At 30.0% G+C, this 14,658-nt stretch overlaps 2 protein-coding genes across 8 annotated transcripts in view; one reads left to right on the top strand and one right to left on the bottom strand.

Moving 5' to 3' along the window:
* Positions 1-347: 347 nt before the first annotated feature.
* On the bottom strand, positions 348-7,603 carry LOC134715155 (probable gluconokinase). Its single transcript, XM_063577117.1, has 5 exons — positions 7,493-7,603; positions 6,525-6,555; positions 4,368-4,454; positions 2,650-2,693; positions 348-2,180 (listed from the first exon to the last, which is right to left on the bottom strand). Exons 1-5 carry the CDS (start codon positions 7,528-7,530, stop codon positions 1,862-1,864), a joined length of 519 nt encoding a protein of 172 aa, XP_063433187.1. The 5' UTR covers positions 7,531-7,603; the 3' UTR covers positions 348-1,861.
* Positions 7,578-14,658, top strand: part of LOC134715154 (FERM domain-containing protein 5-like) — a 47,706-nt gene continuing 40,625 nt past the window's right edge. For 6 of the 7 annotated variants that reach the window (XM_063577115.1, XM_063577112.1, XM_063577114.1 and 3 more), the window contains exons 1-2: positions 7,579-7,816; positions 12,408-12,512. In XM_063577115.1, the coding sequence (XP_063433185.1) occupies positions 7,718-7,816; positions 12,408-12,512 (204 nt within the window). In that variant the 5' untranslated portion in view covers positions 7,579-7,717. Of the gene's footprint in view, positions 7,817-12,407; positions 12,513-14,658 lie in introns of all 7 variants that reach the window. The other variant, XM_063577111.1, reaches the window with a different exon arrangement.

Genomic DNA, 14,658 nt, shown 5'->3' with positions numbered 1-14,658 from the left:
GTAGTTACGACGGTGAGGAACATACCCGATATCATTTGTGAAACGGTTATTCCATAACGGTCAACCAACTCGTGATGGCGTCCGTAAAATTTACCAAGGGATGATTTCAACTTAACCATTTGGAACTCTTGGTTTAATAGCTTCCTTGTGAGCAGCACCCCTCTATCAAGAAAATCATGAAAGGAAATACAAGCACGGGAATATCGTATCAATTGGGAGATATATACACTGGAACATTTTCAAATTGACCAATGAAAAAAAAGTATTCAGTATTGTCCCAGTTACTATATAGAAAGAGAGATAACTGCAGACACTTATTCATTTTCAATAATAAAACTACAAACAAATGTGTTTATATGTTTATTTAAACTTGTATATAACTAACAATTAACAGTAGATTATCAACAAATGTATAGTAAAATCTGGATTATCTGATTTAAAAATAATCATACATAAAAATAAATGCACATCTCTTTGAAAACTATCTGAAAATGATTAATCATGAATATACCCTGAACCTTAACAGCTCCTGCAAGTTAACATTTTACATTTAAAATAATTAAATCTGATATTGCACAAAAAATAATATTCACTTCTTGCATATTGTTTGAAAAACATTAACCGGGCTGTAAATCAGGGGTTCAACATATGGTTATTTAAGGAGTTCCTATAATGCTTGAAAGTAGTTTTTTTTCTTTATAAATTGTATCATCTACATAAAAATTTTCATAAGATGAGCTAGGGTGTCATAAAATGCTAATAAAAAAATGTTTGCTTGACTATCCATATTAGTTGAAATGGAAACAATGCAAGGACAAATTACTTTATTACAATATTTATGAAAATGAAAAAAATGTGTTATAAATGAAAAGAATTGGAACTGATTTTTAGTAACCTTTTTTTTAAATTGTGCTAGTCAAATATTGCTATTTATAACTCCATTCGTGGGTCAATTGACAATCTTAGATGAAGATCTTATTTTGCTGAACATTTTTGCAATTTATCCTTATTCTCAATTTATAAAAAAATCTACAAAATATTTATAAAATCGGTAAACATGGCTAATAAGGGGAAATAACTCCAATGTCAATGTTTAACCTTATTTGACTTAATCATAGATCTTATTGAGGTGAACATCTTTGATATTTACAATTTCTATCTATGATAGTTACTGCAAAAATGCATTAACCCCATCTTTTAAAGACAATAACACTTAAGAGTCATTATAACAGTAAGGCCATCATGGTTTATTAGTAGATTTAATTTCACTCTTTTATGGTTTTTGCAAAAAATGTAAAAATAATAAATACCTTGAGCATCAAGATAACACCTAAATAATCAATGAAAATGACAAATGCAACATCTCTCTCACTCTGACTAGATATTTAACTTGGATATTTGTCAGATTTTTGTGTTTATGTGACAATTCAGATATTTAGAATTTTTTTTTATTGCGAAAAATGTGACTGAGTTGTACAAGCAATGATTAAAACTCAAATTTTGAAATATTTTATATGAATTTAACAGGATTTTTCTCAAAATCATAAAAATTAAAATCGCATTTCAGTCTAAAATGACAAAATTGCTATAATAAATGCACGCAATAGTTTCTGAATTTACGGTATCTTTTAAATAGAGAAGAATATTTGAGAAAGTTGGTATAATATAAATGTTGATTTATTTATCTATTTTGATTGGCACAAATTTTTTGTTGATTGAGGAAACTGGATTTCATAGTTTAAACATAATCTGTATACAATCATATAAAGGTAATTGATTTTTGTTCAGCAATTAAAATCATGGTAAACCTTCACCCCCAAACTTCACTAAAAATAATAATGAATCCATAGTCGGATTATTATTATAATACCCCTAAAATGTTTTTTACTATCTCTGATACAGATTTTTCATCAATTTCAACATTAACACAGAATGATTCATCAGCTTTTGGTTCTTCCAATGTGGAGAACTGAGACTTAAGTAAAGCTGGTGGCATAAAATGACCAGTTCTTTTCTCCAGCCTTTGTTGGATACATTCCTGACTTCCCTTTAAATAGATGATCATAACTTTGCTACAGTCATTTTTACAGGAATCACTGCAACCATCTAAGAGAATCTGTCGATATTGTTTCTTCAGTGCAGAACAAGTTAATACACCAGAGTTTCCTGTTTCCATCATCCTGAAAAAAAATTCACACAATATATATAAAAAAAAAGAAGATGTGTTATGATTTCCAATAAGACAACTCTCCACAAGAGACCAAAGCGACACAGCCATAAACAACTGTATGTCACCGTACAGCCTTTAACAATGAGCAAAGCTCGTACCATTTTGTCAGCTATTAAAGGCCCTAAAATGACAATATAAAAAAATTTCAGGAAAAAACTAACTGCCCTATCTATTACCATGTTTTTCACCATTTTTTTCTATTTAGCTCGGTTACAACTTGAATACAGACATAAACTGAATTCTAAAGTTAAAACTATAAACTTTATTGAAAAAAAATATAGACTATTAGATGCTTTTGATTTTGAATACATTTAAACATGATAGAGAATCAAGTACCAATTCTCTAGGAGACCAATTTCTGCATCTATCAAACTTGTCCAATTTTCCAACCTTTAAATTTGTGTAGTGCTTATACCTACTTTAGAATAAACTTGTTTATAGCTTGTAACCATGGCAGCCTGTCCTAAAATCAAAATCAAAATATATGACAACAATTTATAATGCATGATTAAATTGATAATAAACTATAATTATGGGATACATAATTTATCAGAACATTCTTTACAGTCATTAAACTTTTTCCTTAAGTCTGTTACATGAGACTGTATGATTCTACCTAGAAAATAGCGTAACCTCCTCTGAGACTCTTACCAAAAACCTTTAATTTCTGCACTAGCTCAACTGCTTACACCTGGCAATGTATCTTCTCTGCAAGGGAAGCAATCCAGTCATACTGCTTACACCTGGCAAAGTATCTTCTCTGCAAGGGAAGCAATCCAGTCATACTGGTTACACCTGGCAAAGTATCTTCTCTGCAAGGGAAGCAATCCAGTCATACTGCTTCCATCTCAAGAGTCATCATACCATCTTCTCTAACCATAGTTTTTTTTTTTAGTTGGACACAAAATTCGAATAGAGAAAATGATTCTTTCAAATAGAAAATCACATGATTTCTTCTGGTATTCAAAACTGGTTATGTATCTACTTTGCAAGGGAAGCTATCCAATTAAAATTCATTTAAATGTGTACTGATACTATAATGTTTTACAATGAAAGACCCAAATTTCCAACCAAATCTTAACTTTACTGTTCATCATTATCTTTTCATGTGTATTTCATACTTTTTGTAATTCTGTTATTAACTGTTCTACACCTTTAAAGCCTCAGAAGCTATGACGTAGTTTAACTGTTAAAGTTTTGTAGTTTTTGACAACTTGGCAGTAATAGCAGGTGTGGTCATAAATTATTTTACAGAAAGAAAAATGCTAACTTATATTTGAGAAAAAATTGGACTTTAATCAAACTACCACACTGGTATAAACTCAATAGTATTTTTATTTAAAATATCTGAAAGGTCTTCCATAATAAATATTTTGACAAACATTAAAATTTGTAAAATGTCTATTTCTTGTGATTCAGACACAATGTTAGAATAGGATATTTTTTTCATAATGGGTTTCTTTATGCATAAAATGCATAATTAGGGAAATCAACAAATTTGTTGTCAGTTTAACTTATATTTGAGAAAAAAATTGGACTTTAATCAAACTACCACACTGGTATAAACTCAAAAGTATTTAATATCTGAAAGGTCTTCCATAATAAATATTTTGACAAAAAATAAATTTGTGAAATGATATTTCTTGTCCATTAGACACAATGTTAGATTAGGGTATTTTTTTCATAATGGATTTCTTTATGCATAAAATGCATAATTAGGGAAATCAATAAATTTAGGACTCCAAAGTATTATGCGTTTTTCAAATAAAATGCAATATTTCTTGTGCCTCAAAGGTTTATATTACATGTACTAATGGAACATCTTCTTTCTTCCTTTTATGCGAGTTTACCTTCACTCCTAAGCACTGATTTTGGGCTATTTCGTGGCAGCAAATTTTTATTGGAAAAGGAATCCTGAGTGCAGGAGAAAACCTACACCCTACAAAAGGAAAACTGACAATCCTTGTCAATTAAGATTGGACTTGAGTCCACCACCACGCAAGGTTCAAACTTACAACTTCCGTGCTGACTGGCTGGTGATTACACTATGAACAACCTAGACCACTCAGCCACCAGAGCCCCCCTGATGGAACATGATACATGTATTAATAACATATTTTTAAAATCTAGAACCTACCTCATCTGTTAATGGGATACTCTGTGCCATCTTGGTTTTATTTTCTACAGAGTGAAATTCATCAGCATCACGAAACACAATATTCAACTAAAAGAGAAAGCAGAAACATTTTATTTTTAATTTGATCTAAAGACTTAACCCTTTCCTCCATAATGTCACCTTTTGACGCCATCCCCTTTACTCCATAATGAGGCATGTGTAATGTCTCAGTTGAAATGTTTTGCCTATAAAAAAATCTGTATCAGACTTAATAAAATTTGTATCTAATATAAAAAAAATATTCATGAGAATATCTGACCGCAATTTCATTGATAAAATATTTGTTTTTGCAATGCATTAGTTCTTTAAAGCTCATGACCTTTTTTTATTGAAAAAATCCTGTGCATATCAAACATGTAAACAAAAATCATGGAGGCATGTTCTTTTTCAATGGATGTGATTTTAAATTGTTTAATGTTCTTATATCGCTCTCTTAATTTAGTCATTTTTTTAAATTATAAAATAAGATTAAAGCTGAATATCATTCAAACATGCAGTACATCAGACAAATTCAAATAGCAAATTATAAACAATTTAACCATAATTATAACTTTATTTGTATCACTGCCCTTGACTACAATTCTTTGTATAAAAAAAGAAGATGTGGTATGAGACAACTCTCCACAAGAGACCAAAATGACACTGACTATAGGTCACAATACGGCCTTCAACTATGAGCAAAGCCCATACCCATAGTCAGCTTAAAAAGGTCCCAAAATGACAATATATTACAATTCAAACAAGAAAACTAACGGCCTTATTTATGTACAAAAAAATGAACAAAAAACAAATATGTAACATATAATCAAATATCAACCACTGAATTACAGGCTCCTGACTTGGTACTTTGTGTTCATTTGTTGTTGTTGCTACAATTAGATTTGAAACATTTAACAGCATACCCCTTGGAACCCCAAACTACTAGAATGATGACTAACTAGAGCAAGGATAAAAAAGATGGCACATAAATGTACAGGTAGTTTGGAAAACAGGGAAAATGGCATTATGTGCTAACTACATATACATGTATCTATATACTAATAAGGTAGCCCAATCTGTTAGTTTGATTCAATTCAATATTTTATTTGATAAAGCTGCTCAAGACAATCAAGTCTAATAAAATTCAATTGACTTATTACCAAACAAAAGACTATTTTAATTAAATAAGCAAGTATATTATGCCTTTAGCCCTTGTTACTGATATTTGTATGATCTTTCCTGATTATTTTTTTATGTCAATATTGTTGTTGCTTGACCATGTTGACATGATTGTAGATATCTTTTCTATTGTTGGAGATATTGTGTCAATTCAGGTTTTTTGGGTTTTTGTTTGGTTGCTGGGTCAAATATGTAAAAAGTGACAAGTGTCTATACCTTTGTCAAAGAAACAGTGCTTTCATTGCTGTAATTCATCTTGATAATACTTCAATGATAAATACAAAGACTCACAACTCAAAGGATAATCAAGACAAACCTAAGCGTGCTGAACATATTTTTAGTTACAAAATATCTAGTGGTTAAAATATTAAAACGGACAGCTAAAATAAAAAGTTTTGTTTTTTTTGTTTTTAGTCAGTATAGTATAGTTTTATATGTATTGCAAACATTAAAACAAAAGTTAGAAATTATCAAAAATCATTAGCTTAAAATCTTATGGTTTAAAAAATATACATCAACAATTGAATTATTTCAGAAAGAAAACATCGGGGGAGGGGGGTAATTCAATTGGAATGTTTGTTTGTGAAATAGCTTGGAACACTCATTTCTATCACAAATTAAAATGGACATAAATATGCACCTTAAGTATTGATTACCTTTGAATAAGTTAAGAGTGATTTTCCTATCTATAAAAATGACTAATTTCAGTTCATTAATTTTTAAATACATCTAAATTTCCTTCAATAGCTTTTATCTCTATCATTTTGTGTCTATATCTAAAGGATTTTATTCTGTTTTCATTTTAAGAATATCAGTAGACATTTTAAAGAAAATTGCTACATTGAGGGCGGCATATTTTATTTTATTTCAACTTCTAAAGAAGCATAAAAAATGCATGAACATTAAAAACATACCAAGTACAAGTTTTATACAAAGGTCTAAAGTATTTCTTTAACTCACCTCTTTTGCTAATGCTTCTCCAACTACAGTCCTACAAAATAATCATAAAAAAGGTAAAAGAATAACCTGTAATATATATTTTTAAAATGTTGAATTCTGCAATGCATTTGACAGTATTTTGTGTTTTTGATCTGAAACAGCAAAAAGTATAATCTTTCTAATCTTGCAATAAAAACAAAACTGGAAACTTTTTTTTCTTGTAGCATTCAACAATAACAATATTTAGATACTTGTTCATGTACCTTTTATCCCTCATAACAAACCATTAATCTCACTGCATTTCATCAGTATTTACTTATATTATTTAATAATTAATGACTCTAACAACACAAAATTAAAGAGGTGTTAGTTTCTTCTTCCTTACTTATGGAATTATTTTGTAAATTATATCAAAAGATGATTTACCAGTGATTAATTATCAGATGTATCATGAGCTTTTAAAAATATTATGGGTATACATATAATAATTTTATTGTATAATGTTAACTCAGTGCTCTATTTATTCATCATTTCAACATTAAATAATCCTTAACTATACCCGAGACTACCATAACTATAACATAGTTATATTAGTCTCAAACTATACTTTACTTCATTTCTTGCTTTTTTAAACATGTTTTTAAAACCATCCTATATTTAACTAATTGTATATTCAAAAATTTCGTTAAATAAATTAAATTTTGAGAGAGTTCCATGTATTTGATACCTATTTAGTATTACAGGGTGCCATAAAGAACTCTTACCAAGTTTTTGTTATGCATGAAATATTTGCCATAAAGAACTCTTACCAAGTTTTTGTAATGCATGAAATATTTGCAACTGGACATTGTAAGGGGAATTAACTCTAATATTTTTTTTAAATATCTTCTCTATAACTGAACAGTTGCCTCCCATGAAACATTTGGAGGGAAACCTAGAAAGAGAAATTTTAAACATGCAGCTTAGCACAATATGAAAGGTCAACTAACTTTCCAGAACCACACACTCCCATTAAAATACAAATCATGCCAGAATATGATAGAGAGACAAGTTGAACAGGTGCTCGAAGCAGATGACAACTTCCGGTTTATAACCTTGAACTCAAGTCATGTGACCAAGCCGGTTTGTTTCTCCATTTTGCATTGATGTGGATATCAAAAGTGCAAATATAAACATTTAAGGTTTTTCGGTTGGATTTTATTTGCATTTTTGAGATGTTTCGAAAGAACAGTAAAAAAGGTGACCCACAAGTGGAATATCAGTGCACCATCAGATTCCTGGATGATTCAGAACCGATTCAATTATTTTTCAAGGTTTGTTCAACACAACTATTCAAGCATGCAAAATAAGTTGCTGATAAAACTCAGCAAGTGACAAATAATATGTATCTCCTCGAATTTCTTATCAAATTAACATGCTTCAATTAAGACTATTTTCCATTGAAACACATTTCTTTGCATATATTTGTACTTCAATTTAGTCTTGTTAAACATGTTTAAAATGGCAAAGAGATGTACATATTTTGTGTACATGTAGCCTGGAACTACTATACTAAAGGGACTGGAAACTGTTATACCAATCAGTGAAAAAAAATTCAACATCATGGTCATTTGAAAGAGATTTTACCAGCGCAATTTATCGATACACCATATTGTGACAGTGAGTTTTGATCTTACTTGTTGTAATTACTTTTTATAATAGTTATTTGTAATGATAATCCCTATTATTTAAAACATGATGGCTATGACGATAAAAGATATCTTAATCTTTGACAGTTATAATTAATCACTGAATCCCCTCTTTAGTATAATCATAATAGTCCCAAGAAGAGAGGGGGCAGGATCTTTTTTGGGGTCGTGTGGATAGGGTGTTTTTAAGCTCGAGATTTGTAGATTGATTCTTTTGGGAACCGGGAATTCTATATTCGAATTTCAGGATGTCTCGATTTCAATTTCTAAAAACTCGGAAACTCAGGATTTCATGTTTTTAAGCCTTGGATTTTGGGTTAAGGACCCCTCGGAGCTTTGCCAGCAGGGATTATTTCCCTAGTACTGCCCTGGAAGCCTGATTGGTTAAGGCCTAATGAACCTTTTAATCCGACTGACCCAGAACTTTTATTTGACAATCCAGATCTGTCAGTTCTGATTAAAAAAACAAAAAATAAAAAATCTGCACAGTTTAGGTTAATATGTACCAACATGACCATATTGGATGACCAATTAAAGACCGCACTTATGCATATACGTTTCCATTAAAAGCAGCTCACTTGTACAGGGAACTGCATTGTATATCAACCAGTTATTTTTTGTTTACAATACATTTGTAGTATATAGTGGTCATTCTCTTTAACAAGTTGGGGACATATTATGTTAAATTAAGACTGATTGATTGCTAGCTGACAGATATTTTAGTAGAATTAATTGAATTGTATGTGATTGATTATAATTACTGGCTATATAAGGTATAATTATGGTATAATAATGTGTTAAATCTATCAGGTTAAGTATTGGTTTTGAAACCCGTCCTCATACATGTACAGTTTAGGAAAGATTTTAGTTTATTCAATTATTTGGCAATAATCAATAAAGTACAGATGATTTAATACATCATGTACAATGTAGGACTGTATACGTAGGTAGAGTAAGTTTCTATGTTTTATTTTGTCTTTTTTTTTGGTTCAATTTTGCACAATCCACTGATGTCACAATGGTTTGAAATGCATACTGTATCGTAACATAATATCAAATACATTTGTATATTGGTTTGTACAAATTTGCAGTAATCAGAATCTCAGAAAGAAACAAACAAATGTACATGTACATGTTGTACAGTGATTAACACTACAGTAAGTTTGAATTGATTTTAAAATTAAGTGAATAACCTTGGCTTGTGAGTATACAAAATAGACAGAAAGAATAAAGATATACGGTATCCATGCATCCAAACACAAAATCAGTATTAAAATGCATAAAAACAATAAACAATATTATTACTGTTTGTTCTTCATCCTATTAATAAGCCCTTCAATGACATGGGCCATGAATTCACTATTTTGTAGGATGAATTCTGGTAATTCAAATATAATTGCCCTTTAATTAAAATACATGTATCATACACAGGTTTTGTTTCTCCCATAAATGAACTTGTACATATCATGCATATACATGTAGAAGCAGTAAAAAGGTTCAGTTAACAACTAAAGGCCTTTTTTCTCTTAATGGATATTGTACAATGTAGATGGTACAAGTTATGATGTAACTCTGATTTGTCAAATATAATGTACAATGTAAGCTAAAAAAAACCTTACATAAATATTAATTGATGTCACACCAACATTGTCATGGTTCATAAAATTTTACAAAGAAATGAGATAATATATTGGAGAATGATATTTGATGGCTATAAGATTACACGATGGTCATCACTTGAGGTGTAATCGGTTCTAATAGACTTGTCACTGATCAATCTCCTACTCACTAATAGGTGATTTATGTACATCTGGTCACTACATTATGTGTTTGTAATTAGTCCATTTACATGTTTATCTATGATGCTTGTTAATCAGCATGATCAGACATGATGGGTATTAAATAAGGATAGTTTTGGGTTAAATTCTGGTAGTACTCATGCAAACACTTTGGGTGAGGCCAAGATTTTAAGATGATGACCTTTTACAAAGAATGTATATTACCAGTCAGATGTACTACAATGTACAATATATATATTGAATCACTCTGTTATACTTATCAATTTTTTCTCCATCAAGCTGTTGACTAGTAACATATTTTTGTATGAGTCATTTTTCTGTAATCATAATAAGAAAATGAATGTTAAGTATTTTAGCTATATAACAGCTCTATGGTTCTAATTGAATCTGTGTAAAACCTTGAAATTGTCTAGGTGCACATATAATGTCAAAAACTTAGAAACAAGTTGGCCAACTTCCGACATTTCTTACATGGAGAAGACTTCATGATCATTTGATGTAATAAACATACTTGTATATATATGTACAAAAAATGTATAAATTAAAAATGCTGTAAAATGGTTTATTTGTGCAGCTACAGTGCTACACATGTATAATATATAGATAAGCTAGAGTTAGAGGAGGGAATAAGGTCTCTGCGCAATGCTAGGCGGTGTTGTCGTAAAAGTTAAAGAAAAGGACAGGTTCCAGCCCCGGCGCCGGGAAGGAAGTTACAAATCAAATTTGTTAGGTTGATTTTCTAGGCACTTTATATATATATATATATATATGAACTTCACTATTTCTAGAAAAAAATATTGTTGGTGAGGTGACTTTTTGTGTGTAATACTGCAGTTACTGGTCTCAGTTCCATTTACTTTTATAATCAACTTTTTGTGAGGGGGAAGAGGGGGTAAAATTGGTGAAATTCACAAAAAATACACACTTTATTCAATGTCACTTAAACACATGCATATTGCACATACATGTACATGTATATAAAGTTCTACATGAACATGTTTACAAGTTATAGTTTATCTATGTATATGGAATTCATACATGTAGCTTATCTTACATTTTTTGTTCTGGTACACTAAATAAATAGATAATGCATAAATCTACATATCCATCAGCCACAATTTCAGCATCTGTCCTCAGTATGATAGCAGATACTGTTTGATACATGTATGCAAAATTATGACTTGTGATTATTCAAAAATACAATGTATGTGATATGTAATATAATGGTGCCATTTACAACATTATACTTGTTCACAGTTATCACCCCTCAGAATAATCATAGAATTCAAAATACACTCTGTATCTATATATAGAAATGTACACATTTTAAGGAGTTAGATTACTCTGGTGTATTACATTAACAATTATAAAATGGTTGGGTGTTAGATTTTTGAAAAGGGGTCAAAGGTAGAGTTTATCAACATTCCATAAAGCCTTTTATGAATTTAATACGGGATATCTATTTCACTTGCTTACCTGATGTTATTCAGAAGCAAGTGTGAGGTGTATTTTATACAATGGTTCAACAATTCATTTAATATAACTTTTTGATTTAGTTACAAGATGTATATACATCATGTACATGAGATGAAAATGTCTTTTTGATTAACATTACAAATTAAATGTATGTATATACAATTTGGAGGTGTTTACTTGAGTTGTAAATAAAAAAAATAAAGAGGGAGAATGCATATGTTTGTTGTTGTCTCTTTGCCAATTCCCAATTTCCATTCCCAATTTTATGTCCAGGTTTGAAAACACAGATAAATAAAAAAACATAAAATATAATACACCCACAATAATCCGAAAAAGGGGAAAAAATGACAAATTTTGCAGTAGTATTGTAATTTGTAAGCAGTATATATATAGTCATACAAATCATCATTTGTTTCAGTTAAATGTTACTTTTACTTAACATAGTTTATTGAATAAATGCACAGTTATACCCCAATGGGGTTGAAGGCACATATAAATGAACACAATACATCATACAAAAATAACAACAAAAGAACAAACATTATGTACATTAAGTATCTATCATGCAGTTGTTGAGTCCACTCTCCTCAGTGACCATGACTTTTTAACAAATGGAGCCGTATACTGCATAATTGACGGACACGAAAGACATAAAACCAATTTATCCACATTATCCATATTATCTATATCAGAATAGGTATTTCTAACTTTCTGTAAAAATTCAAGTCGTGACTTTCATTATCAGTTGGCATATAATGACAAATTGAAGTTTGGTAAGCCAAGGTATTGTCACTTGTATAAATCACTATGGCCAGCATCATGCAATATAAACACATTTTGAATCTGATCATTATATTATATAGAAAAAGGAGTAAAAAACTATACTAAAACTTAAGATATTCCTACATGTACCTGTAATTATTTGATGTTTTTGTTTACAGAAGGATACACTGGGACATTCTCTGTTTGACCAAGTTTGTGCTAAGTTAAATCTGGTTGAAAAGGATTACTTTGGACTTAGATATGTGGATGCTGATAAACAGAGAGTGAGTATAGTTATCAAAGTTAAAGGTCACCATACATGTATGCATAAATAAAATATGTTGGGTACTTCATGTAACTAAATATCAGGAGGACAGTGGTCAAACCATAACAAGACTAAAGGTCTAAGTCTACAAACATACTGGCATTGTAGATAAGTGTCCATACTACATATATGTATACATCAAACTGAAAATTAGCCAAAATCATGGAACAGTTGAAATAATTCAGCTCAGATGAAAAAGATCAGAACCCTTATTAATTTTGCTAAAATTTACAATGTACATGCACAAATGTATCTATATTTACGTTATAAACTCTTTAGATACACCTTCATGTAGTCTGAACCAAAATCTTTTCTGACTACTAATGTGAAGATTTATATTCAAACATTTATCTTATGTGTCTAAACAAAGTTTTGTAAAACTAGTGGTTATCAAATTTCACTTGTCCGGAGAAATTAGACTAGTGGCTAAAGGTACAGACTATACATGTATTCATTGCGGCTGATACATTATAAACATTGTATTATCCTAAATTCTTATTTAATTGAACGGTAAAAGGTACTGGGGAGTCTTCCAAAATAAAATGATGACCATAAAGATATCATACTTATATACATGTATATGGTAATTGACATGTTTGGAGTCTCACTCTGACGGACATGACACAGTGACATGTATTGTTTATGGTTCCTTGTAATGATGTATTCTTTAAAAATAAAATTCCTAAGAGTTAAGTTACATTTATCATGTTTTTATTAGAATCCAATTACTATTCAAAGCTGCTTTATGGTATACTGTTCACAGTTAGACTGTCTTAAAATAGATTTATTACATTATATGTCATTATATCCAATATCCCTAGTTAGCTATAGGTCAACCCGGAAATAATGAAAAGCAAAAGACAGTTTACCATAAATAGAAATAGGCTTATTAACATATGTTTTTCTTCAATGAAAATCTTGAATTATTAGTTGCAATGTTAGCTATATAAGGGAAACGTCAAAACTAGTAGCTTCTAGCAAATAAAATTAAATTAAAATAGTCAAGTAAAAAGTATAAAAAAAAGGTGGGATAAATTTAACACATGAATTGGATCATTTAATCTGAAGTATTTTTTTAAATGAAAACATAGATTTCCTTGAAAGAATGAAATTTAAAAAATGTTTTTAACATAAATAATATTGAATCATATGTTATCTTAAAGTAACCTTTAATATTGTAATAAAAAGCTACAAATGACTTCAGGACATATATGTTTACTTTTTACATTTAAACAAGATTTTAATATTTTTAGTAAAATGTTGTATAAATTTGTATTTAACTTGTTAAACATGATAAAAGTAATTGATATACGCTGTCAGTATGCATTAATTGGTCCAGTATGATTGGAGTACATGCTTGCTAAAAATAACAGAACACAAAATAAATTATCTTTACTGCTTTATTAGTCCTTAATCATAATGTATCCTTATGCTTATGTAATTGTAAATGGATTTATTAAAGTAAACAAATTTAAAGGACTGCCAATTAAAGAACATATATGATCTAAATTTTTACCAATGGTTACAACCAGAGATGTGCAGAGGAGTACATGTATATGTACATGTAGGTCTAATTGTAACCACTTGCTAGTGAATATAGTAAGTGGCCATGGTACCCTTGAAAATTAAAAAAATCCTGATAGCAGGAATTAAAGTTAAGGTTTTGTGCTGATGATAAATATTGGATCTGCCCCGCCCAACAAATATTAATATATAGATAAAGGAAGCTGTGGTATGATTGCCAATGTGACAACTCTCCATCCAAGTAACAATTTGTAAAAGTAAACATTAACGCTCAAGATACAGCCTTCAACATAGAGCCTGGGCTCACACTGCAAGCTACATGTATTAAGGGCCCCAAAAAAATACTAATGTAAAACCATTTAAACGGGAAACCCAACGTCTAATCTATTTAAAACGAGAAACGATGAACTATAAAAACAGACGACAACCACTGTACATCAGATTCCTGACTTAGGACAGGTGCAAACATTTGCAGCTGGATTAAACGTTTTAATGGTACCAAACCTTCTCCCTGTTCTGAAACACTAGTATAATATCACAACACAGAAAGACATACTTTATCATGCATGTGTCTTGTAGAA

This window comes from Mytilus trossulus, chromosome 4 (assembly GCF_036588685.1).
Source record: "Mytilus trossulus isolate FHL-02 chromosome 4, PNRI_Mtr1.1.1.hap1, whole genome shotgun sequence".
Lineage (NCBI taxonomy): Eukaryota > Metazoa > Mollusca > Bivalvia > Mytilida > Mytilidae > Mytilus > Mytilus trossulus.
The sequence above is the reverse complement of the archived record's forward strand: the minus strand, read 5'-3'. Positions and strand labels throughout refer to the sequence as shown.

Coding starts and splice junctions, on each gene's coding strand:
- LOC134715155 (XM_063577117.1), bottom strand. CDS start 7,530: ATGATTTGTATTTTAATGGGAGTGTGTGGTTCTGGAAA. Junction 2,694..4,367: donor GTATCCCATTAACAGATGAG/GTAGGTTCTAGA, acceptor TTTTGATTTTAG/GACAGGCTGCCATGGTTACA. Junction 2,181..2,649: donor ATAAACAAGTTTATTCTAAA/GTAGGTATAAGC, acceptor ATTTTTTTTCAG/GATGATGGAAACAGGAAACT.